This window comes from Pipistrellus hanaki (assembly GCF_964339955.1).
Source record: "Pipistrellus hanaki genome assembly, chromosome: 2".
NCBI classification, from domain to species: domain Eukaryota; kingdom Metazoa; phylum Chordata; class Mammalia; order Chiroptera; family Vespertilionidae; genus Pipistrellus; species Pipistrellus hanaki.
Genome location: NC_140504.1, coordinates 168,258,077 through 168,285,176, shown reverse-complemented (window position 1 = coordinate 168,285,176; position 27,100 = coordinate 168,258,077). Strand labels below are relative to the sequence as shown.

Genomic DNA, 27,100 nt, shown 5'->3' with positions numbered 1-27,100 from the left:
AAGCAGGGCAGAAACTGTCCTCCCATTTTTCAGATGATGAGGTTAGGCCCCAGAGTGAGGACATGACTCTTATTAATTCAGGGCACATCATGCTCTGGGCACACGTTATTACTTAGTGCTGATCATGTACTAGGACTTGTGCTAGAAGCTAGAGAGGCAGACATGAAGTACTTTAAGTCTCAGAAGTTTGGTCTAAAGGAGGAGCTAGAACAATACAGAAAACCATTCTGAAATGGTAGGAAGTGCAGTCAGAGCGCTTTGGAAGGGTAGGGCAGGAGTGCACGTACTTTGCATGCACGGGTAGGGGAGACTTCATTGGATCTACAAGGGTGAGCAAGAGTGTGTTAGGAGAAGCCTTGTCTAGGCAGAAAGAAAGAATACATGTCTAATGGGACAAAAGCAAGACATATGACGTGCTTGGAGTAAAGTGTGTAATCTGGTGTAAAGTTGCACAGGTTGGTAGGGAGAAGATTTAGGGGAAGATAAAGTTTAGAGAGTTTCTTCGCTGGTTCTTTGTCAAGTTGAACAGGTTTGTCTTGATCTTTAGAGCTGTGAGGAGCCATAAACGGTTTTGTGTTTTTTTTTTTTTAAAATTTATTAATAAATAAATAAATAAAAATACAAAAAAATATTTTATTGCTTTTTAAAAAAAAATATTTTATTGATTTTTCACAGAGAGGAAGAGAGAGGGATAGAGAGTTAGAAACATCGATGAGAGAGAATCATCGATCAGCTGCCTCTTGCACACCCCCTACTGGGAATGCGCCCACAACCAAGGTACATGCCCTTGACCGGAATTGAACCCGGGACCCTTCAGTCCGCAGGCCGAGGCTCTATCCACTGAGCCAAACCGGTCCCGGCTTTATTGCTTTTTTAAAGAGAGGAAGAGAGAGGGATGGAGAGTTAGAAATATCAGTCAGCTCCCTTTTACACACCTCCTGCCGGGGATGTGCCCACAACCAGGGTACCTGCCCTTGACCGGAATCGAACCCAGGACCTTTCAGTCCGCAGGCCGACGCTCTATCCACTGAGCCAAACCGGCTTTGGCTGTGCTTTTTTACTCTAATCTGTGGCCATTCAGAGGGGCAGACACCACGTCTGACTCATATTTGTATTCCCCATGCCCAGCACAGGGTTTGACCCGGAGCAGTGTGCTCAGTAAATATTTGCTGAAGGAATGGATGGGAGGCGCTGGGTTCCACCCAGTCCTGAGACAACACTGGGACAGGTGCAGGGATGGGGTGATCCCGAGGAGTATGTATTTCCTCGGTGATGCTGGGGTGGGGAATGAGTGTGTGAATGGCGGAGTGACCATTCAAAGGTTGGTGACCCTAGAGATGCGTTCCTGAGTAACCACAGGTCTCTCCTGCAGATGGCTTCCGTGACCGACAGTAAAGCCGGGGTCAAGGATGCCTCTGACCAGAATTTTGACTACATGTTTAAACTGCTCATCATCGGCAACAGCAGCGTTGGCAAAACCTCCTTTCTCTTCCGCTATGCTGACGACACCTTCACCCCAGCCTTCGTCAGCACGGTGGGCATCGACTTCAAGGTGAAGACCGTCTACCGCAATGAGAAGCGAGTGAAGCTGCAGATCTGGGTGAGTCCTGGGCGTCTTGGGCAGGATTGTCCTGACAGGGGACTAGTCTGCTGATACCAGGGCTAGGGGATGGGGCCGGTTTGGGACATCTGGGTCTTACAGCATCAGACACTAATGCTGTTGCTGGTCTTGCCCCTGGAGTGCCCCCTGCTGGTTTTATACAAATTTGCTCTCCTCTGGGGGCTCCGTTGTTTCTGCTGCTTAACTACCCAAGAGGCTTTATTCTGGCCCGTATCAATAGTGGCAGAATCTGGGCTTTGGAGCTGGTTTCTACATCGTAGGGCTATGGTTGCTTATATAGTTCTTGGAACATAGTTAACACACAATAAATGACAGCTATTGTATCCATAATCTACCACCGCATAACAAATCACTTCAAGACTTGATGGCTTAAAACAGCAATAATAATAATTCATTACTGCACAGTGTTTGTGACTTGAACGTTTAAGAGTTTCTGGCTTAGAGCCTCTTAGGAGCTTGCAGCCAGATGTCAGCTTAGATAGCAGTCCTCGGAAGGCTGGAGGATTCCTGTCAAAGGTGGCTCGCTCACCTGTGTGGTACTGGCTTGTTAGCAGAAGGCCTTAGTTCATTCCCTGCTGGCTCTCTCCACAGAGCTGCTTAAGTCTTTTCATGGCGTGGCAGCTGGCTTTCCCCAGCTCTTGGAAAGATCCAAGAAATCAAAGAGGAAGTGGCAATGTCTCTTATTGCTCAGCCTTAAAGTATTCTATTGGTCACTGATTCAATGTAGAAGGAAGCTATACAATGGTATGAATCCTGGGAGGTGAGGATCATGGGGGTCTGTCTTGTTAGCTGGCCATCACAGCTACTATTATTGATGCTTACCGGTGATACTAATGGTATCTATATCTATATATATCTATATCTATATCTATATCTATATCTATATCTATATCTATATCTATATCGATCTATAGTTGAGATGATATAGCCACATGTAGATAATATACTTTTCAATACTGAATTAGCATTGAGATTAGAAATTTTGAACATCTGTGATTTTAAGTATTCAAAACATGTATTATTAATTATTCAACTTGTTAAATGTACATTAATACATAGTACATATATCTTATTGGTATAGTCTGTATTCAGTACTTTTCTTCTTATAAATTACCTCAATATATTAATGTTACCTTATAATTAACCTCAAGAGGCAGGTATTGTTGTGATACACTCCTATTTTATAGAAGGAGAAATATTCAGGAGAATATTAGCTTGCTTAGGTTGTCCACACAGCCATACAGTGGGATTCCAGCTTAGATCTTCTGAATCTAAATTCTGTGCTCTTTCTTCTACACTGTTGAGAAGCACATTAGACCTTATAAAACCTATATTTCCATGTGTGATAAAGTTAAGTATTAATTTATATAGAGATAAAAGTTTATTTTATTCACTTTGTCTCTATTAAAAGCATTGAAGAAACATAAATCATTGGAAATGTCAGAAGCTCTACAGACCATTTAGTTAATTGGTTTTAGAAGTGAAACCGGTTTGGCTCAGTGGATAGAGCATCAGCCTGTGGACTGAAGGGTCCCTGGTTCGATTCCAGTCAAGGGCATGTACACTGGTTACGGGCACATCCCAAGTGGGGGGCGTGCAGGAGGCAGCTGGTCGATGTTTCTCTCTCATCAATGTTTCTGGCTCTCTATCTCTCTCCCTTCCTCTCTAAAAAAAAATCAATGAAATATATTTTTAAAAAAAGAACAACAACAACAACAACAAAAAGAACTGGGGTCTCCAGATCAACAGCATCAGCATCATCTGGGAATTTGTTAGAAGTGCAGATTCTCGAGCCCCTCTTCTGGTCCACTGTATCTGAAACTCTGGGGTATGGCCCAATAATCTATATAGTAAAAGCCTAAGCGACCATTGTGACAAATGACCAGAATGACCGGTCGCTATGATGCTCACTGACCACAAGGGGGCAGATGCTCAATGCAGGAGCTGCCCCCTGGTCATCAGTGTGCTCTCACAGGGGACGCACCCTCAGCCAGAAGCGGGGCTCATGGCTAGCAAGTGTAGTGGCGGTGGCAGCAGCCTCTTCCACATCCACAGCAGTGCTAAGGAGCAAGGAGCTAAGCAGTAAGGAGCAGTGAGCTGGGCGGTAAGGAGAGAGGGGTCCCGGACTATGAGAGGGATGTCCGACTGCTGGCTTAGGCAGACATCCCCTGAGGGGTCCCGAACTGAGAGATGGCACAGGCTGGGCTGAGGGACCCCTACTTTCCAGTGCACGAATTTCATGCACCAGGACTCTAGTCTGTGTTATAACAAGCCTTCCAGGTGGTTTTTAAGGCAGGCTAAAATTGAAGAACCACTGATCTAGTTTACCTCATGGGGAGAATCAATAAGCATTTATTAAGTACCTATTACATGCCAAGTGCTTCCGCTATGTTATCTGACATTTCCTTTGCAGCCAACACGCGGCAGGGTGGGGTGTGTGAGGACACAGGATGTTTGGGGCATGGTGAGCAAGGCAGTTTAACTAGAGCAAGGCTTTGAAAGAGCAGGGATGGGGTGCCGAGTTAAATTTTCTGGGGAGGCTATCAGACGGCACAACAAACAGAAGGTTTTTGCCATGGGTCAGAGGGTAAATGCTTGATGACTCCTTAGGGAGCTGAAGAACCCACTAGAGTTTACTTTATCTATGAAGAGCAAGTAAAAGATACTAACATTGACTCTATAGATTGACAAAGATGTCTTCATCTGATCTCCACTTTAGATAGTCACATAGTCTACACACAAAAAACCTTCAGGTAAGAATAGACATTCTGCCCTTCTAAGGGGTTGGCAGTGGGGGCTCCCTCACGCTTCATTCATTTTTAGTCCATCGTGAGCTTTTGCCGTTTTCCTGTGCCCGGTTAAGTGGGTTTATTGATTATACTAGCTAATTTTAACTAAATGGACCCACAATGGATATGTGGCTTTAAAACAGTCCTGCAAAGAAGCCTCTGGTTGAAGACTGCACTAATTTATAGTGAGCCCACAGGAGCACAGAAAATGGCTGAAGTGATATTTCTCTGACTCAAGTTCATTGTCAGCCATGTTTTGAGGTAAAATCAGTGATGATCTAATTAGATGTGACATAGTCAATCACATTGCTTTTGCTAAAACACACACACACACACACACACACACACACAAATGAGGAAAGTGTTTTCTTGGTGTGTGTATGCATATGTGCTTTTCTGAAAAAAGGTTTTCTGAACTGTTCATAAATACACTAAATTTAAACATTTAAATAGTATTTATGTCATTGTATGTATTTTAACATCTTTTGTGTACAGTAGAAGTATATATGTGTAATTTAAGTAAATGTACAAATATTGTGGGTGCTGTGCCTACGTTTTTCTTACTTAATAGGGGTATAAATTTGGAGACAATTACCATAGGCATTGGGAAGCCATAGGTGGGTTTTAACAAGGTTAGATTTGCATTTTAGAAAAATCTCTGGTTTCAGTTTGGAGGGTAGATGGGAGGGAAGCAAAGAAACTAGTGGTTTGGATAAGTTGTAAGGGCTTGAGCTAAGTCTGTTAGCTTCCTTGGGCTGCCATAACAAGAACAGACAGAGTAGATGGCTTAGCAACAGAAATTTATTTTCTCACAGTTCTGGAGACTGGAAGTCCAACATCACGGTGCCAGCAGGGTTGATGTCTGGCAAGAGGACAGCTGCCTTCTTGCTGTGTGCTCACGTGGTCTTTCCTTGGTGTGTACACATGGAGAGAGAGAGGGAGGGAGCTCTTCCTTTAAGGACACTAATCCTATTAGGTCAGGGCCCTAACTTTATGACCTCAGTTAACCTTAATTACTTCCTTAGAGTACCTATCTCCAACTATAGCCACACTGGTGGTCGGGGCTTTAATATGTGAATTTTGGCAGGATACAAACATTTGGTACATAACACTAAGATAAAAAATGACGTAAGAGTTGGAAGTGAGGATAGAGATTTAGTAATAGAATTTATGGAATTTGATGATTAATTAATTGTATAGGGAGAGGAAGAAATACATATCTACTCATATATATTTACTTTTGTAAACAAAATTTCTATCATTTTTTTTAAAGTAGTGTGAGCTTTGGTAAGTTGCTTCACTCTGTGAATAAACATCATCTTCAGCGGTAAAAGCCTGACAGGCTTATTGGGGGAATCTAAATGTGGTAGCAGTATTAGGAACACAATAAAATTTAGGTTCCTTTCTTTTTCTGCTCTTGATCCACATGCAAAGGGTGGCTGGGCCCCTCCCAAGGTTTCCCGATGTGACTCTGGGAGTGCTGGAACAGCATTCAGGGACTCACTAGCACAGCATGAAGCATTCATTTAAATTTCTCCAGCCCATTTGGTCTCTCCCAAGGGATTTCAGAAAACCATTGTCAGGGTGGAAGGTGGAGAGGGACAAAGAGGAGGCATGAGCGTCGTTGAGCAGGACCATTCACAAAAGGTGTTCCTATCCTATCTGGGGGACATTGGGCGATGAAGCCATTGGGTAGTGCCTTGTTCTCTGGGGTGTCTCCCCATCTAGGTTTCCGAGAGCCCCCTCTGTATCCTGGGAGTTTAATTATGGTGGATCAGAGGAGATAATTATACTGGGGAGGTGGAGGTAGGGAAGAAAACTTATTTATAGCAAACGAGAGCAGGCACAGGTGTGAAGGGAGGGAGATTTGGAAGCTCCACAGCAACAAACCTGACTAGAGGCCACTTACTGCTGGGTGCTGGTTGCCAAGCAACCCCTGGAGACCTGTGGGAAGAGAAGAGCAGCAGAGGGCCTTCTACTGCCTCTATGTGAGGCCCATTGCAGGGGCTATTGTGTCTGGTGCTGGTCAAGGGAAGAATTCAGGACCGAGCTGACCTAGGACTTGGAGTCCTGGCTCTGCCCTACAGTTTACTGTGTGATATGTATGAGTGACCCATCAATCCCACAGGTTTGTTCCCCCAACTATCAAACGGAAAAAAGTAATTCTTTCTTCTCTTCCCTCGTGGTTGTTGGGAAGATCAAGTGAAGAAACAGAATGGAAGGCCCAAGGAGAACTATGGAGCCTTGAGTAGATCGGAAGGACATAGGATAGTGTCAGCCGTGTGAATTCTTGTATGTGCTTTAAATCACTCTTTGTGTCTTTCATACCTCCCCTCTGACTCAGGGAGGCAGTTACCTCCTTCAAGAATGACTGAGTTAGAAATGTCTAATAACTTCTTCGGAGCCAGACAGTAGACTTCACTCTGTCATTCACTCAGTCGGCATTTATCTGGTGCTCACTCTGTGCCAGGCGTTTTGCTAGCTGTGGAGAAGCACCCTTCCTGCTCTCACAGAGTGTGCCCTCTAATGGGGGAGATAAATACTAAGTTCATAAATAAAAAGTACCCAGTTTTACCTGTGGAAAGGGTCCTGAAGGAAAATAATAGACTGTTTCAAACCCAGGCACTGGGACTCAGAGCTCAGGAATCACTGAACTGTGACTTAGGTCTCATCCCCCAGCTTGCAGCTGGGGTTCTTAGGCTCAGTGTTCTCAGCCATATATATATATATATATATATATATATATATATATATATATATATATATATATATATATATATATATATATAATTTAAAAGGCCAGTTCAGCTGATGACCTTCTCCACACCAGGCCTGGGAAGTGGTGGCAGGGGTCTCCATTGTGGAAAGATAGAATCCCACCAATGAGGCTTATTTGGCGACTTGCATATCAAGTAGTGTCTCGGGTCTAGGATTACTGTTATAAAGACAGGCATGGACTCGAAGGCCTGTCCAGCATTCTTCTGTTTAGGGTTCAAGAGCTCTGTGTTTTTGTGAAGGATTTATAGGCCACTGTCCCTACTCTTTTTTTCTTTTAAAAAAAAAGATATTTTATTGATTTTTTAGAGAGAGGAAGGGAGAGGGATAGAGAGCTAGAAACGTCGATGAGAGAGAAACATCGACCAGCTGCCTCTTGCACACCCCCTACCGGGATTGTGCCCGCAACCAAGGTACATGCCCCTGACCGGAATCAAACCTGAGACCTTTTAGTCCGCAGACCGACGCTCTACCACTGAGCCAAACCGGTTTCTGCTGTCCCTACTCTTGAGCCTGGCCTGGCATTACTGTTCTCCTTCTTCTTTCTTTCTCTTCAACTCCCTGCTCTGAGGCCCTCGGCAGTAGGTTGCTTATATCTACCTTCATTATTATATTTGTCTTGATGTTTTGGTGATGATTTAAAAAATAATGTGTAGAAAGCATCAACATAGTGCCTGGCACAGAGCAAACACAACAAATAATTTGTATTAAGATTCTAGGGAGATCAATAAATGATACTCCTTTTCTTCCCAACTTATGGTTGAACTGAATTGAGAGATAAATGCAGGAGGCAGAGAGATGGGAGTAATGTGACAGTCTTATTACTGGTAAAAGCTAGGATGACGCACATGGCTCAAGTCTTCTGGGAAGTGGATCTTGTTAATACTTCACATTGGAGTCAGATGGACATACAAATCCAATCACAGGCTGTCCTGAGTCGCTAGCTGCAATTAGTTCGGACAATATGTACCCAAGGTCAAAATCCATTTGATTTTGACCTTGGGTACATATTCATTGTTCATTTGTTCATTCTTAAGACCTAAAGCATTCTACCCAGGTCTTCAGTGGAAGTTTCTATCTCCAGGACAGTCTTTCCTCATAGTGGAGGAAAAGAGGGCTTCTCCTCCAATAGCCTTTTTTATAATTAAAGAGAGAGATACAGGTAAGCATGAACTCCAAAGGGAGGTTAAGCAGAATGATGAACACTGGAGAAAATAGGAGAAGGAGTCTTTTTTTTTTTTTTTTTTTTTAATATATTTTATTGATTTTTTTACAGAGAGGAAGGGAGAGAGATAGAGAGCTAGAAACGTCGATGAGAGAGAAACATCGACCAGCTGCCTCTTGCACAGCCCCCACCGGGGATGTGCCCGCAACCACAGTACATGCCCTTGACCGGAATCGAACCTGGGACCTTTCAGTCCGCAGACCGACGCTCTACCACTGAGCCAAACCGGCTTCGGCGAGAAGGAGTCTTAAAAGATTTCCTGGGATCCACAGTGATGAGGTGACTCCCTATGTAACCAAGAGCTGAGAATCAGATCAGGTGAGATGGAGCTGTTGGGCAGTCAGCTAGGTAACTGACTAGCCAAGTACCTTATTTCCACATGCAGCCTCAATTAAACTTTAGGTCACCACATGGCTTTGGAGTCACTCTTAAATATTAAAACTAGCAAATATTAAAGTTGTGAATGTCAAAGACCTGTACTTTAGAAACAGTGATAGAAGAGTACGATAAAATGTAATGAACCCTGGCCAGTGAGGCTCAGTTAGTTGAGCATGGTCCTGTGCACTGAAAGGTTGCCAATTCAATTCTTGGTTGGGGCACATGCCTTGGTTGCAGGCTCGATCCCTGGTTGAGGTGCATGTGGAAGGCAGCCAATCAATGTTTCTTTCTCTCTCTCTCTCTCAAAAAAAAAAAAAAAAAAAAAAAAAAAAAAAAATATATATATATATATATATATATATATATATATATATATATATATACACACACATATTTTTTTAAAAATGTAATGAAATTCAGGAATGTGGGAAACATAATCATACCAGAAATCTAGATTAAGAGGGACTGAGGCTCTTGATTAGTCATTTAACAAGTATTTACTATGCTGGATATTGGGGATGGAGAAATGAATATGACCCATTCTCTGCTCAGGACCTGATGAGACTGAAATTACCTCTAACTCCAAAAGTGAAATAAAATGAGTACCATAGTCCTATTATTTTGGTTAATAGGATCAAACTAGGATATTGAGAGAGATTGAGCCGAAGCCGGTTTGGCTCAGTGGTGGAGCGTCAGTCTGCAGACTGAGGGGCCCCGGGTTCGATTCCGGTCAAGGGCATGTACATTGGTTGTGGGCACATCCCTGGTGGGGGGTGTGTAGGAGGCGGCTGGTTGATGTTTCTCTCTCATCGACATTTCTATCTCTGTCTCTCTCCCTTCCTCTCTGTAAAAAATCAAAAATATATATATATTAATAAAATAAAAAAGAAAAAAGAAAAAAGAAAAAAAAAAAAGAGAGAGATTGACTTTCCCCTAGACTAAGAATCTATATATATATAAAAGCCTAAGTGACCATTATGACAGAATGATCAGAATGATTGGTCAACCATTCGCTATGACACGCTGTCTACCAGGGGGCAGATGCTCAATGCAGGAGCTGCCCCATGGTGGTCAGTGTGCTCCCACAGCCAACCTCCCACAGCCCCTCCCTCTGGCCAACCTCCCGTGGCCCCTTCACTTGCCTAGCCAGTCAGCTGGGTAATCTCCTATGGCCCCTCTCCCCCCACCTAGCCAGCACCTCTGATCAGCCCTGATGGGGGGCCAGCTGGCCAACCTCCCGTGGCCCCTCCTCTGGACCCCAATTGGCCTCAGCCGCTGGCCCCCCAATAGGCCTCAATCGTTGGCTAGGCTGAGGAATTCCACCTGTGCATGAATTTGTGCACTGGGCCTCTAGTGTATAATAATGATTATTATATGAGACTAGAGGCCCAGTGCACAAATTCATTCACCAGTGGGGTCCCTCAGCCTGGCCTGTGGGATCTGGTTGAAACCAACTTTCTGACATCCCCCAAGTGGTCCTGGATTGTGAGAGGGTGTAGGCCAGGCTGAGGGACCCACAGGTGCATGATTGGGATTGGGGAGGAATGTGGGAGGTTGGCCAGCTAGGGAGGGATTGCAGGAGGGCTCCAGGGCATGTCCAACCTGTCTTGCTCAGTCCTGATTCGCCAGATCCCAGCAGCAAGCTAACCTACCAGTTGCAGCATCTCCCCCCTGATGGTCAGTGCACGTCATAGCCAGGGGTTGAGTGACCTTAGCATATCATTAGCATATTACACTTTGATTGGTTGAACAGGTGACCAGGCACTTAGCATATTAGGCTTTTATTATATAGGATTGGGCAGCTGTCTCATGGGCATCTAGTATATTAGTTTCCTATTGCAGCTCTTACAAATCACCATAACCTTAGTGACTTAAAACAACACATACTACCTTACAGGTCTGGTGATCAGAAGTTCAAATCAAAATGAGTCTCTCTGGCCTAAAAATAGGGTGTTGGCAGGCCTGCATTCCTTCTGGAGACTCTTGGAGAGAGTCCATTACTTGCTTTTCCAGCTATTAGAGGCCTCCTGCATTCCTTCTCTTGGGGCTCCTTCTTCCATCTTCAAAGCCAGAGGTATAACATCTTCCAATCTCTCTCTTTCTGACCATCTTGTCTTTCTTTCATAAGGACCCTTGTGATGGATTACCTTGAGCTCACATGAATAATCCAGGATAATCTTGCAAAGTCCCTTTTGCCATGCAAGGGAACATATTCACAGGTTCTGGTCATTATGATGTGGATATCTTTTGGGGGGGGGGGGAAGGAGCATTATTCTGACTACCACAGCTTCTATTAATAACACGGAAAAGATATAATATAGCAGAAACCGGTTTGGCTCAGTGGATAGAGCGTTGGCCTGTGGACTGAAAGGTCGGTCCCAGGTTCGATTCCGGTCAATGGCATGTACCTTGGTTGTGGGCACATCCCCAGTGGGAGGTGTGCAGGAGACATCTGATCGATAATTCTCTCTCATCGATGTTTCTAGCTCTCTATCCCTGTCTTCCTCTCTGTAAAAAATCAATAAAATATATATATTTTTTAAAAAAGATCTAATATAAATTATTCCTATCCTTCAAGGCTCTAACTCCAGTTCCCTCTCCTGAGAGCCCCCGATGCTAACTGCCTGAAACAGGTACTGTCTGTGTCTTAGGTTCACACCACCTGCTGAGAATGCCGGGACTCTGTCCCCTTGTTAGGTAACCACAAGAGCTCATCATAGCAGCTGGGGTCCAGAGAGAGATATGACTTTCCTGGGGGCCCACATGAGGTCTCCTAACATTCCAGGGCTTCTCCTGCCAACCAAGGAAGGTGAAATCTCGCCATCTCAACATAAGCTGGGTCTCTCAACAGAGGGGCCCAGAGGGGAGCACAGGAGAGGCTGGAGGCTGAACAGAGACTCGGAAGCTCTGACAGGTCCCTATGGTTCCAGGAATATGGAGGCAGTTCCTGAGTACAACATCCCACACTCAGCTCTTGGGATAATCAGAACTGATTTTTTTCTAGGCAGCAAGTTTCCTGGTGTGGCTGCAGAGACATGTTGACACTTTCATCTCTCCAGAGTCTGTAGGAGCCAGCTGCCGAAGGAGGTTTAATCTGATCTCTGAAATCACAACGGAGACGATGGGAAGTGAAATGAGAATTGCAGGCACGGTCTGCCTTTGTAATTTGCAAATGCATTAACCAGGAATCCTCATTGGCTATTCCAGGGGCCTCTGCTCTTTGGGCACACGAACCCCTGCCCTCTACCCAAAATTGTGGGAGAAAAGGAAATAACCTACAAGCCGTTTTTGCAGATCTCTCAATTCAATAAACATGTGTCCTGTAACTATTATATGCCAGGCACTGTCATAAGAGGGCAAATAAACAGCTACAGCACAATATGAACGACATAATAAAGGGATGAAGAAAGTGCCGCGGGACACGGCGGAAGGGGATGCTACCTCCGCCTGGCAAAGTGGTTTTGGGCTTCACAAAGGAGGGGACACTGGAGCTGGGTCTTGGCAAATACTTAAGTTTTTCAGGTTAACGTTGGGGAAGATCTTTACAAGCAGAATAAAAAGGCATTTGAAAACGCATGATTGCTTTCAGCGACCCATTTTGTGCCCGACTGTGGTGGGCTGTGCAGGGATTGGCCAGACTCAGCGGCACTGAAAGTAGCAAGAGAGATGCAACATGTACACAAATACAGATGATACCATGGGCATGAATGATGCCTTGGACAGGTACAGAAAGTTTTAAGCGAGTACAGGGAGGAAGTGCTCCCTCTCATGAGAGCATGTCAGGGAGGTTCCATGGAGGAAGTGGCCCTGTGGTAGTAAGAGCTGGCTCTAGCCGAAACCAGTTTGGCTCAGTGGTAGAGCGTCGGTCTGTGGACTGAAAGGTCCCAGGTTCGATTCCGGTCAAGGGCATGTACATTGGTTGCGGGTACATCCCCGGTGGGGGGTGTGCAGGAGGCAGTTTCTCTCTCATCAATATTTCTAGCTCTCTATCTCTCTCCCTTCCTTTCTGTAAAAAAATCAATAAAATATATTAAAGGAAAAAAAAAAAAAGAGTTGGCTCTAGCTGATAATGACATCCTCAGGGTCATGGCCTTCGGTCTCCTCTGCCTCGCTCTGTTTTAGACGCAGTGGCAGGGTAACGACATCCGCTGTAATGACTTACTCTTTTTAGGAAGCAGGGCAGCATGTGGTTAGGATCACAGCCTTTGGGGTGAGTCGGAACTGTGCTCTAAACCCATTTCTGACACTCACCTAGTTCAAGTCCGGTTATCTCTCTTTGCTTCACTTTCTTCTTTCTAAAACAAAGATAATGTTGCCGAAACCGGTTTGGCTCAGTGGATAGAGCGTCGGCTTGGGGACTGAAGAGTCCCGGGTTCGATTCCGGTCAAGTGCATGTACTTGGTTGTGGGCATATCCCCAACAGGGGGTGTGCAAGAGGCAGCTGATCGATGACTCTCTCTCATCGATGTTTCTAACTCTCTATCTCTCTCCCTTCCTCTCTGTACAAAAATCAATAAAATATATTTAAAAAAATAAAATAAAAAATAAAACAAAGATAATGTTAGTAACAAGCACATGGTGCCTTTGAGAGAATGAAATACGAGAATACTTAGCCTCGTGCCTGGTACATAGTCAATGATCACTAATTGGTACTCTTTTGTTACTGGCTCTGTTACTCTCAATGGTTGATTTGTGGCAACCAGGAGTTTGGATGTGATCTGCGCTAGACTTTGCATCCTTTTTAGTAGCTGATGCCTATCCACCTGAATTCTTTCTCTGAGGCCTGAGCTGAGTCTGCAGAGGTTGGTGACTGACCCCTTAAGCAGAGCCCTGCCCTAATGGCATGGGCCGTTTAGCTGGGGAGATAAAACAATTCAGAAAACCATAAAGAGCTAAAATGTGTGGAGCCGAATGAATGCAGTGGAAGTTTAAAAGAAAGAGTTCAGTATTGGGTAGAGTGGGTAAGAAAGGCCTCTGGGAGGGAGGCGGAGGCATTATGGGATGGGGGAGGAGGGTAGAATAGAAACATTCCAGGCGAGGGCGGTGACATGACCTGAGGTCGGAGGCATGACCTAAGGGGGGTGGGGGGAGCTGTATGCTTTGTGTGATGTTCTTGTGAGGTGCCTGGACTCCTCCCATTTCTTCCAGTCACACATACTAGTACCATGTGCTGTAGCCCTCCTGGCTATGCCAAACTTCTGTGTGTTTATTTACTCATTTGTTCAGTCATATTTACATTTTATGCACCAAGCATTGTTTTAGATGCTGTAGATACAGCAGTGAAAGGAACAGACAAAAATCCCCTATTCCATATTCCCCTAGAGTAGCAATAAACAAGTAAAATATGCAGTGTCTTCTGTGGTGCTAAGTGCTCTGGAAAAAAATATCGGAGGATAAAGAAGGACAGGAAATGAGGGGGTGTTTACAAATTGAATCAGGGTGGGGAAGGTAGACTTCTCTGAACAGAGGATTTTTCAGGTAAGCCCTGAAGGAGGTGTGGGATATTTGGAGGAACAGTATTCTAGGCAGAAGGAACAGCAAGTGCAGAAGCCCTGGGGTAGGGGTTTGCCTGGTGTAGGAAGCTAGTGCAGCTATAGTTGGGGAGGGCGGTCAGAGACGAGGCGGCAGAATTAGTGGGAGTGTTAGTGCCAAACTGTGCAGAGCCGTGGAGGCCTTTGTGAAGGGTTTTTTGTTTTTGTTTTTAAGGTACAATTAAAAAAACTGTGCATATTTAATGTATGCAATTTGATGAGTTTGGATATATGCAAACACCTGTGAATATTGTCACAATCAAGATAATAGATATATTCATCATCTCCAAAATTTTCCTTGTGTGCCTTTCCCCTTCCTTTTTTGGAGGTATATATATATATATATATATATATATATATATATATATATATATATAATTTATTGATATCAGAGAGGAAGGGAGAGCTAGAGAGAGATAGAAACATCAATGATGAGAGAGAATCATTGATTGGCTGCCTCTTACACGCCCCCTTTTGGGGATTGAACCTGCAACCTGGACATGTGCCCTTGGAGCCAAACCCAGGATCCTTCAGACTGCAGGCTAACGCTCTAGTCACTGAGCCAAACCAACTAACGATGGTAAGAACACTTAGGAGATTTGCCCTCTTCCAAATTTTTAAGTGTACAATAAATACAGTATTGTTACCTATAGACACTATATTGTGTAGCAGGTATCTATCTAGAACTTATAACCACTGTTTTATTCTCTGCTTCTATGAGTTTGACTATTTTAGACATCTCATATGAATAAAAACATTGCCCTTCTGTTTTTGTCTCATTTCAGTTAGCATAATACCCTCCAGGTTCACCTATATTTTTGCAAATGGTAGAATTTTCTTCTTTTAAAAAAAATGTTTTTATTGACTTTAGGGAGAGAGAAAGGGAGAGGGAGGGAGAGACATCAATAATGAAAGAGAATCATCAATTGGGTACTTCCTACCCCCCCCCCCCCCCTACTGGGGATCGAGCCCACAACCTGTGGGCTGACCAGGAATCAAACCATGACCTCCTGGTCCATGGGTCAATGCTCAACCACTGAGCCACATTGGCCGGATGAATTTTCTTCTGGCCTCCTTGCTCCTTTCTTCCCTCCCTCTGTCCCTGCACTGGCCCAGCTGCAAGACTCAGCCCCTCCCCCACTGAGGAACCACTCAGCTCAGGCTTTAGTGAAACTCATGTTACAGGGAGGAGCATGCACAGTTACTTGCAGTCTTGGAAGCAGCTGTGGAAAGGAAGGTGGCGGGTTCTTCCTGAGGAGGGTGTTTGTGCTTAAAGCTGGTGTTCTCCGTCCGCCTCCCAGCAGTGAAGGCTGAGGGTTGCTGCAGGCGCTGAAGTCCTTGTTGAAGTCCCTGCTCTGGAGCCTCTCACAGCGGTGAGTCCGCATCCTGGGAGGCTGCACAGTGGAGGTGCCATGTTTCTTTCGGGAGAAACTGAGGATCGATCGGAGCCTGCAGACCAGGGAGAGGGACCAAGAGGTCTGCCTTCCGCCCCATTTGCCAGTCCCTAGTCCCACCCCGCCACCACTCAGCCCGGTTCCCTGTGGTTCTCCACTGGCCTTCCAGTGATCAGAGCCTGAGGGCTGGGGGGAGGAACCAAGAGGTGGTCAATGCACTTCATAGTGACTGGTTGATTGGTTGTTCCGGTCATTACATTGGCCTTTTATTATATAGGATAATATAATAAGAATCTGTGCATGTGTTCTCTCTCTCTCTCTTTCTGATAACCAAAAGGCCTACTAAATGACTAATGGGCGGATGGTATATATAGCGTGTGTATGCTGGACAAAGGGATGATTCATGTCCTGTATGGGAAGGAGAGGGATAGTACAAGATTTCATCACACTACTCAGAATGGCATGCAATTTAAAACTTATGAATTGTTTATTTCTGGACGTTTCCATTTAATATTTTCAGACCACAATTGGTCATGGGTAACTGAAACTGTGGCGTGGAGAGCGGCTACAGTGTTTGGACAGGTACAAGCCTCAGACTAATGAGAGAGCACCGTCCTCTCATGGCCACATGTCAAGTCCCAGCTTGGAGGGCCAACAGCTATAGTTGTAAGCTTGAACTTATGCTCCAAACATGTGACTCCACGTGAGGGCTTGATAGAGTTCAGATGCATGTAATTGAGTAGATTCAAAACCCACAAGAACATTGTAACCACGCCCTTACTTTGCCTAATGGAATCTGGCTATAAAATAAAGAGACGACTTACTAGGCCGTGGTGCTACCGCTAGCTCTTCATCAGAGAGGACAGTGTCCCACCCAGACCCAGCTTTCATTCTCTGGTCTGTCTTTTCTCAATCCTTCACCGCCCCCGCTCAGGCTCACTGAACCTGGATGAGCTGGCTTGGCACACTGTGGAAAGTGAAACTATTGGTAAGAGGGGACTACTGTATATATGAAAATACTCAGCACTACTAATCAAGAAAATGCAAATAAGATTTTAGGGGGAGAATCCAAGATGGCTGCACAGGTAAACACCTAGCCGCAGCTGCACACAACAATTTTAATAAAATACAACTAAAATATAAAATGGACATTACCCAGAACTACAGGAAAGTCGACTGACTGGAAATTCTACAACGAGAAGCAAGGAGAAAACCAGAAGGAAGAGCGGAGGAGCTGTAAAAGCCTAAGGTACGGAGACACGTGGCGCGCGCGGAGAGGACGGAGCCAGAGAGGAGGGGTGGCTGAGTGTCTGGCTGGCGTTCCCTAGCAGGATGGAGATAAAAGCTCCGGACTGTGCTGAGCCCCAGTTCCAACTGCTCTGAACCCCAGTTCTAGGCCAGACCCTGGGGACCCAGGCTCAACCAGAGGGAGCTGGGCTGTAAGGTGGAACCCCGGGGGAGTGGCGAAAGGCAGAGCCCCCGGAGGCTCGCACATTGCGCGCAGAGACGATTGGCTGTGCCGCGGGTTTGCTCTGGCGGGAAGGAGACAGGGGCTCCAGACTGCTCTGAACGCCACCTCCAACCCCACTTCCAACTGAACTGAACCCCAGTTCCGGGCTCATTGGGGGAGAGGCTAGACTGTTTGGTAGCAGGCGAAACTCGAGGGCACCTTTCTCTCAGAGGTGCTTGCAACTAGTACTGAAGGACACTGGGGATTACTAAGACTCAGGAACCGCGTAGGGCGGGGCTGACGGAAGCCAAGGCTGTAGGCTCCACCCTGAAACCCCGCTCCATCAGGGAAGCTGCGAAAATGCCAAGACAACGAAATAGATCACAAACGAAAGAAATGGAGGACAAAAAGCGTCTGGATATAGAGTTCAAATCTATGCTTATAAGGTTTTTCAAGAATTTCCTAGAAAAGGTCGATAAGACCTATGAGGATATGAAAAGGGATCAACTAGAATTAATAAGGAATCAACGAGAAATGATAAGGGATCAACAGGAAATAAAGAATACATTGTCTGAAATAAAAAATATTATACAGAGTCCTAAAAACAGAATGGAAGATCGCAAGAATCAAGTCAAAGATTTGGAACATAAAGAGCCAGAAGACACTCCTCCACAGAAGCTAGAAGGCAAGAGAATCCAGAAAATTGAAGATAATGTAAGAAACCTCTGGGACAACTTCAAGCGAACCAACATCAGAATTATGCGGGTCCCAGAAAATGAGAGAGAGCAAGATATCAAAAACATACTGAAAGAAATAGTGACAGAAAACTTCCCCCACCTGGTGAAAGAATTAGATCTACAAGTCCAGGAAGCGCACAGAACTCCAAACAAAAGGAATCCAAAAAGGACCACACCAAGACAAATCATAATTAAAATTCCAAGAGCAAAAGACAAAGAGAGAATATTAAAAGCAGCAAGAGCAAAGCAGGTAGTTACCTATAAAGGAGCACCTATACGATTATCAGCTGATTTCTTAACAGAAATCATGCAGGCCAGATGGGAATAGCAACAAATATTCAAGGTGATGAATAGTAAGAACCTACAGCCAAAGATAATCTACCCAGCAAAGCTATCACTCAGAATCGAAGATCAGATAAAGAGCTTCACTAATAAAAAAAAAAAGCTAAAGGAGTTCATCAACACCAAACCAGAATTATATGAATTGCTGAAGGGGGTTCTTTCAGAAGAGAAAGTAAATAAAGATAAAAATTATGAACAACAAATACGTAACTATCAACAAGTGAATCTAAAAATCAAGGAAATTAAAAAAAAATCTGATGAACAATATTAACTGTTGAATATAATAGAATCAGAGGTATGGAAGGGGAGTGAACTGATGATTCTTGGGGAAAAGGGGAGAGGGGGATGTGGGAAGAGACTGAACATAAACTGCACCTATGGATGAGGACAATGGGGGATGGGGAAAGGACAGAGGGTGGGATGGGAACCTGGTGGAGGAGAGCAATGCGGGGGGGGGGGGGGGGGGGGAAGAACATTTGTAATAATATGAACAATAAAAATTTATTTAAAAAAAAAAGAAAAAAAAGAAAATGCAAATAAAACCCACAAGATATCAGCTCACACATATTAGAATGGTTATTATTATTAAAAAAAAAAAAAGCCCAAAAGATAATAAGTATTGGCAAGGATGTGGAGAAATTGGGAGTCTTGCACATTGTTGGTGCAGCCATTATGAAAAACTATATGGAGTTTCTTTAAAAAAAATTCTTTTAAAGATTGTTTTAAAAATACGTTTTAATCAACTTCTTGAGAGAGAAAAAGGAAGAGGGAGAGAAACACAAATTGGCTACCTCCCACACCACCCAGACTGGGGACCAAACTGCAACCTGGGCATGTGCCCTGACCAGGAATCAAACTGGCAACTTTTCGGTTCATAGGACAATGCTAAACCAACTGAGCCACACTGGTGAGGGTTCTCAAAAAATTTTTAAAGGCTTTGGGTTTTGCTCAGAATGAGATGGGAGGGTGTGAGCAGTGTAATTACATGATCTGACTTACATTTTTAAAGTAAACCTTATTTTTAGATAGTTTTAGATTTATTTAAAATTTGTAGTGATAGTGCAGAATTCCCATATATCCTTCACCCAGTTTCCCTAATATCAACATACTCTATAATCCTATATACCATATTTTCTGGCATATAAGACGACCCCCCTAATTTTACAGTTAAAACATAGGTTTAGGCCTATATTCGCTGTATAAGACTACCCCCCACTTCCGAGGCAACACCAGTTCTTTTTTTAATAGACCGCCTCTATGACTCTGGCCAATCTGAGCAGGCTTTTTTTCATTTCAAAAGTCATCTTATATGCCGGAAAATACGGTAATAAAGAGGTAATATGCAAATTGACCATCACTCCAATACATAAGATGGCTGCCCCATGTGGACACAATATGGCCACCACAAGATGGTCAGCAGGGGAGGGCAGTTGTGGGCAATCAAGCCAGTAGGGGAGGGGAGTTGGAAGGGACCAGGCCTGCAAGGGAGGGCAGTTGGGGGCAACCAGGCCTGCAGGGGAGGACAGTTGGGGGGAACCAGGCCTGCAGGGGAGGACAGTTAGGGGTGACCAGACTGGCAGGGGAGGGCATTTAGGGATAATCAGGCTGGCAGGGGAGGGCAGTTAGGAGCAATCATGTCGTCAGGGGAGCAGTTAGGCATTGATCAGGCTGGCAGGGGAGTGGTTAGGGGGTGATCAGGCTGTCAGGCAGAAGCATTAGGGCCAATCAGGCAGGCAGGCAGGCAGGCAGGCGAGTGGTTGGGAGCCAGAAGTCCTGGATTGTGAGAGGGATGTCCTACTACCTGTTTAGGCCCAATACTACTGGGTTCCAGATTGGAGAGGGTGCAGGCTGGGCTGAGTGACACCCCCCAACCTCCTACACACACACACACACACACACACACACACACACACACACACCGTGCATGAATTTCATGCACCGGGCCTCTAGTGTTACATAACCATGGTGTATTTGTCAAAACTAAGAAATTAAAATTGGTACATAATTATTAACTAAGCTATAGACCTAATCCAGACTTCAGTAGTTTTTCAACAAATGTCCTTTTACAGTTCCAGAACCCAATCTATGCTGTACTTAATAACATATTTTAAAAGTTGAGATATAATTCATATATCATAACATTCACCATTTTAAAATATTCAGTTCGGTGACTTTTAGAACTCACAAAATTGTGTAACCATCACTATTAATTCGAGAACATTTTAGTGACTTACACTTTAATATTTAATAAGATCACTTGAGGCAGGATTTATGCCTGTTTCAGAAATAAATTATAGACAGGCAAAGGGCAGAAGCAGGAAGATCAGTTAGGATTTGTAATAATCCAGGCAGGAAATGATGGAGGCTTGAAGTAAGGAGGGACTAGTGGTGGTAGTGAAAGTGGTCCAATTCTGTGTATATGTTGAAAATATTGCTGGCAGGATTTGCTGATTAATTGGATGTGGGGAGAAAAGGAAGAGGGAGGGGCGTCCAGAATAATGCTGAGGGTTTGAACTGAGTGACTAGGAGGCTGAAAATGCCTCCAACAGAGGGAGTGAAGATACTGTAGGGAGAGCAGGGTTTGGGGAGATGATTGGGGACTGAGTTTTGGTTATGTTAAGTTTGAGATGCCAAAGATATAAACAAGTAGAGCAGTAGTATATGCTGTTGGGTAAATGAGTCTGCGGTTCAGGGCAGAGGCCCTGACTGGCAATACAAATGAGGGAGTCACCAGCACATAGGTGGCACTTAAAGCCATGAAGTCAAAAGGATCAACAAGAGAGGGAGTGAAGATAGAAGAAATAGAACTGGGACCGAGCCCAACAACATTCCAACACTAAGATGTTGGGAAGATGAAGAAGAATCGGCATCAGAGTCTGAAAAAGTGCAACTGAAAAGGGAAAGTCTTTGCAGTCAAACAGAGATGAAGTTTTACAGAGGAAAGAGAGATCACCTACGTCAAATGCTACTGGCTGGGTCATGAGTATGAAGACGGAGAATTGACCATTGAATTTAGCAACTTGGAGTTTATTGGTAACGAGTTTGGATGGAGCAATGAGGATGAAAACCTCAGAGGAACGGGAGAAGGGAATTAAAGACCTTAAGTACACAGGGCACTTTCAAGAATAAAAATAAATAAATAAAAACGAAAGCATTTTTGCTCTTGGGAAGAGGAGGCAAATGGCTGGTAGCTGAAAGTGAGGGGGGAAGGGAGTCAGGAGAGGTTTTTGTGTTTTGTTTTGTTTTTAAAGACGGGAGGAGTAGCAGCATGTTTGTGTGCTGGTGGAACCATCCAGCAGAGGTCAACAAACCAAGCCGCCGACAAAGCAACAAAAACACCAAACTGAGGCTCTGGGAGGAAGCGGAGAATTGCTGGGCCAATCTCCGTGAGGTGTGGGGAGAGGGGGTGGGATCACAAGCAGAGGGTGACTCCTTGCTATGAGCACAGACTGTGCTTCCACATCAACAGGGGAGGGAGCAGGGGGTGGGGTGGGCACAGGTGCAGCGAAGGGCTTCCAGTGCTGGCAGGAGTTGGATGCAATTTTCTGATGAAGTAGGAAGCAAGGTCATCGTCAGCCGCGGGCGAGGATGGGGGAGGAATTGAGAGGCGAATGTCACCTGGGACGGTGGGAGGGTGAAGAGAGGAGGGAAATGTAATCTGATGGCTGATTAAGGCTCCACTTGAAATCTGTGATCATACATTTAGATTCATGAATTCATGAATCTGAAGCAAGGGTGTGTGTTTTTCCCTAACCGTGTTTTGCTCTGTGGATAATAGTCGTAGACTAGGCAGAGAGCTGCCTTTCGAGAGTGTTGTTTTGCTGAGTGAGTGTGACAAAGCAAAAGAGAGCCAAGGGAGTCAGGGTGTGTGCAGGGAAGCCACTGTCATAATTGACCACAGAATTCAAGCCGGGCAGAGAGAGAGAGAGGTGAGGATGCGAGGGGGGAAGGACAGTGAAAAGATGGCAGGGGTCAAAGACCGTGAAGCTGGGAGTTTAGGAGTGAGCAGGAAAGAGCACAGCGATCTGAGTGGGAGGCTTTAAATGACTATTGGCAACGAAAGGGTGAGCCGGGACCGGTTTAGCTCAATGGATAGAGCGTTGGCTTGGGGACTGAGGGGACCCGGGTTCGATTCCAGTCAGGGGTGTGTGCCTTGGTTGCGGGCATATCCCCAGTGGGGGGTGTGCAGGAGGCAATTGATCGATGACTCTCTCTCATCGATGTTACTGACTCTCTATCTCTCTCCCTTCCTCTCTGTACAAAATCAATAAAATATATTAAAAAAAAGAAAGGGTGAGTCAGTGGTCGGCAAACTGCAGCTCGAGAGCCACATGCGGCTCTCGAGCGGTGGTTTGCTGCTCTGTTGACTGATGAGTTTGCCGACCCACTGGGGTGGGGAATATGATTGTGAGGGTGAGTGGCTGAATTAGGGTTAAAGATCCACGTCACTGGAGGAGAGGAGTTCGAGGAAATGAGAGTCCAAGATGTTGGAAGGCTCATCTGTGTGGACTTGTTTTATTTTTTAAATGATTAAAATATATATATATATATTTGTATTGATTTCAGAGAAGAAGGAAGAGAGAGAGATAGATAAAAAACATTAACGATGAGAGAGAATCACTGATCAGCTGCCTCCTGCACCCCCCCCACTGGGGATTGAGCCCGCAACCCCAGGTTGTGCCCTGACCAGGAACCGATGACTTCCTGGTTCATAGATTGATGTTCAACCACTGAGCCATGCTGGTTGGGCTCGTCTGTGTGGATTTTTAATAACCAAGAATTATGGAGAGAGGAACAGGTGCTGCTCACTGGTCAGCAGAGGGATATGTGGGTGGCATAATCTCATAATGTGAAAATTCAAAGCTGGAGGTGTTTTGTTTTTTGAAAGAGGGAAGCAGAATGATTTGGAAGCAAGGTTGAGAAGCAACATGTGCCCCACCTCCTGGCCCAGTGATTCAAAGGTGGTGAGAGAGGAAGCAGCGGTAGCTTTGGGGCTTTCGGGGATCTGCGTCCTCAGGGAGAGCCAGGCTTCACCCACAGCAGGGAGGTGAGGAAACATCCAGAAGAGAGGCTGAAGAAAAAGCGATTTTTCTGACGACTGACTGAATTTCAAAAGGCCCAGGGAAAGTTTCCAGGGGGGAGGGAGGTGATGGGGTTAGAAGAAATGATATCTAGAGCTGTGTGGGAAGCAGAGTCCAGGGATCACAGATGGTCTGGGAGACCTGGGCTTCTTGCCATGACTGACATGAATGGAAGGATAAAAGGTGCAACAGATGGCCCTAGGACAGGGAGTGGCTGGTAGGGGGCATGGGAAGAGGGGTGAGTGAGGGCCTTTTGTCTTCTTGGTCCCTGCTTTTAGGGGCCCAGAGCCTGGTGAGGGTGCCATTCTTACTCTGAATGCCTGGTGTCCCTCTCACCTTCACATATCAATAATTATTGTGGCAACTACCATTTATGTAAAATACCCTGACCTTAAAATGGGACTGATAATACCTCCCACAGGGCTGGTGTGAGCTGACAGTGGCACTGGCTAATGCCAGCACTGGGCTCAGTGCTTTTATCAACTCATTCCACCCTTTCAACAACCCTGTGAGCGAGGTGCTACTATAATTCCCATTTTACAGATAGGTAAATTGAGGTCAAGAGAAGTTAGGTAGCTTCCCCAGGTTCACTCAAATAGCAAGAGGCAGAGTGCAGATTTGAACTGAAATGAATCTGACTTCAAAACTCATGTTTGCCCTGTGCCCTGTACCTCTCCCCTCTTTGTTATAACAGTAAGGACTTGGGTGTTTAGGAAGTACTAAATATGTCGAGAATTATAATTTACTGGGCAGCAACTCTGTTGTGGAGGTGTTTTATATGTGTGTTTTTGTTTTGTTTTTAAAAAAATATATTTTTATTGATTTTCCACAGAGAGGAAGGGAGAGGGATAGAGAGCTAGAAACGTCGATGAGAGAGAAACATCGACCAGCTGCCTCTTGCACACCCCCTACCGGGGATGTGCCCGCAACTAATGTACATGCCCTTGGCGGGAATTGAACCTGGGACCTTTCAGTTCGCAGACCGACGCTCTATCCACTGAGCCAAACCGGTTTTGGCTATATGTGTGTGTGTGTGTGTGTTTTTTTTTGGGGGGGGGGGGGTAATCATCACAACTATTCTGCCCAGCAAAGATGAGAAAACTGAAGGAACTTGGCCCAATCTTACCAAGACTAGTAAATAGCACCGCGGGGATTCATCATGAGGGCTGTCTGCCTCCAGAGCTGATGTTCTTTTTCTTTTCTTTTTTTTAATATATTTTATTGATTTTTTACAGAGAAGACGAGAGAGGGACAGAGAGTTAGAAACATCGATGAGAGAGAATCATCCATCAGCTGCCTCCCGCACACCTCCTACTGGGGATGTGCCCGCAACCAAGGTACATGCCCTTGACTGGAATCGAACCCGGGACCTTTCAGTCTGCAGGCTGACGCTCTATCCACTGAGCCAAACACAGAGCTGGTGTTCTTTTCATGCCCAGCTGCCTCTCTGACTCTTCCCACTGCCCTGTCCTACGTACGCCAGGGACCTCACAGGTGGCTGAGAGCCCGCACCACAGCTGAAATTTGGAGCCTCGAAGCAAACCCTCCCAGAAAAGGGACGGATTATCTGTTGCAAACTGTCTCCTGCTTGCTTCCCAGCACCCCTCCCTTCCTACCAGCCCTCTTCTGTCCACCCCACTACAGCTTCCCCAGTGATTCTAACGGGCATCCCAGGCTGCCCGACACGAGCATGTAGGTATATAGTTGAGTTCCTTGGCCCTTAACGTGCTGACCTGTAATGCCGGCACCGTGTGAGAGGAGGGGTGGAAGCTTGGTTAGTTCAGCTGTGGTACAAGTAGGATGAACACATGGCACCAGCAGTGGGACAGGTCATGAAGTTTTGAACCTCCATTTCCTGTAACATGTCAGGTGCTCAATAAACTTGCTGTAAGTTCCACAGTGAGGGGTTAGTGCTGGATAAGTTCATGAGTGTTCTGTTGTGCCATACTGTTGGACTGCTCTTGGTTACGACCACTTTTAGGACTGTGAGCTGAGGGGTTTAGAAGGTAGAGAAATTAGATGTGACTCATGGCCCCTTTCTCCCCATTTTCAGTGGGTGGAGAGGGCAGCAGTCTCTGCTCCTGAAGGTGCCCAGTCGCCTTCGGAGGGGGGAGATTCTGCCAGCTTTCTTGGATCCTGTTTGATGTGTGGTTAAGGTCAGGGGTGGGAGTAGGGGAGGCCATTCAAAGAGGATTTATAATCCCTTCCTTCTGCAAATTCCCCCTCCCCCCACACCATTGCCCCACACCTTCGGTTGCCAGGTTACAGCTGGAAACTCATATCCTCTCTGTAGTCCTGTGCTTCTCACCTTCCCCTGTGAAGTCTGTCTGCTTTGTGCTAATGGCCGCAGAGGCTCTGCGCTCGGGTCCAGAGGTGGGGAAGGGAAGGGGAGACAGATGCGAGGTCAAGTCCAAGGGAATGTCTATGGCCCCCCCCGTTCTGAGCACCCCGACCACAACCTCCAGCTCAAAACCAACAGTCCTCCTTTATTCCTCTGAGCTCTTGTTCATAAGAGCTATCAATTCTATCTCCCAGGTTTTTCTTAAATGCATTTCCTCCTCTGTTCCGTTCCATAAACATTTGTCCAGGGCCTGGCTGGCTCTCTCTTCTGCCCCTTTTCTACCTCAAATTCCTATTATCTCCCCCTTAGACTGGAGCAGCAGCCCAACTGGATGTCCCTGCCCCCAGTCTTGTTCTCTCCTTATGCTGTCTGGTGCTGTTCCTCTGTTGCTTAAAATCCTCGATACCCAATAAATTCCTTTGCCAGGCTCTCTAGGCCCGCCCTTACCTCCCCAGCCCCATCTTCAGCCACTTACCCTTCAAGCAGTCCGTGCTCCACCCACGTGTTCTCCAAACCCCAATCTAAACACAGGGTGCACTAAAAACAAACAATAAAACTTTATCTTTAGATTTCTAGAAAAATGACAAACATAGTACCCTTTTGCACCATACCCAGATTTCCCTATTATTATCATCTTACATTTATGTGGTACATTTGTTCTAATTAACCAACACTGATACATAATTATTTTTAAAAATATATTTCTTTATTGATTTCAGAGAGGAAGGGAGAAGGAGAGAGAGAGATACAGAAACATCAATGATGAGAGAGAATCACTGATCAGCTGCCCCCTGCATGCTCCCCACCGGGGATGGAACCCACAACCCAGGCATGTGCCCTTGGCCGGAATCACACCTGGGACTCCTCAGTCCGCAGGCTGACGCTCTATCCACTGAGCCAAGCCGCTAGGGCTGATACATAATTATTATTATTTTTTAAATATATTTTATTGATTTTGGACAGAGAGGAAGGGAGAGAGATAGAGAGTTAGAAACATCGATGAGAGAGAGTCATCGATCAGCTGCATCTTGCACACCCCCTACTGGGGATATGCCCTCAACCAAGGTACATGCCCTTGACCGGAATCGAACCCGGGACCTTTCAGTCCCCAAGCCGACGCTCTATCCATTGAGCCAAACCTGTTTCGGCTGATACATAATTATAAACCAAAGTCCAGTTCATTCAGATTTCCTCAGTTTTTAGCCTAATATCCCTTTTCTGTCCTAGGATCTCACCCAGGATACCATGTTACATTTCATTGTCATGGCTCCTTAGGCTAAGGTGATCAGACGTCCCACTTTTGGAGGGACAGTCCCGATTTTTAACAATTTGTCCCGTGTCCCACGGCGTTTTAAAAAAGTCCCGATTTCCCCCCCAAAATTGGGACTGTCCCGCCAAAAGCAGGACGTCTGGTCATCTTACCTTAGGCTCCTCTT

At 45.4% G+C, this 27,100-nt stretch overlaps 2 protein-coding genes across 3 annotated transcripts in view; both read left to right on the top strand.

The window, feature by feature from the left end:
* The window catches only part of CC2D1B (coiled-coil and C2 domain containing 1B), a 502,063-nt gene that overhangs the window by 230,420 nt on the left and 244,543 nt on the right, over window positions 1-27,100 (top strand). The window lies entirely within an intron of this gene.
* RAB3B (RAB3B, member RAS oncogene family) overlaps window positions 1-27,100 on the top strand; it is a 76,876-nt gene that overhangs the window by 8,602 nt on the left and 41,174 nt on the right. For both annotated transcript variants that reach the window (XM_084872946.1, XM_084872945.1), the window contains exon 2: window positions 1,373-1,600. In XM_084872946.1, coding sequence (XP_084729072.1) covers window positions 1,373-1,600 — 228 coding nt within the window. The remainder of the gene's footprint in view (window positions 1-1,372; window positions 1,601-27,100) is intronic.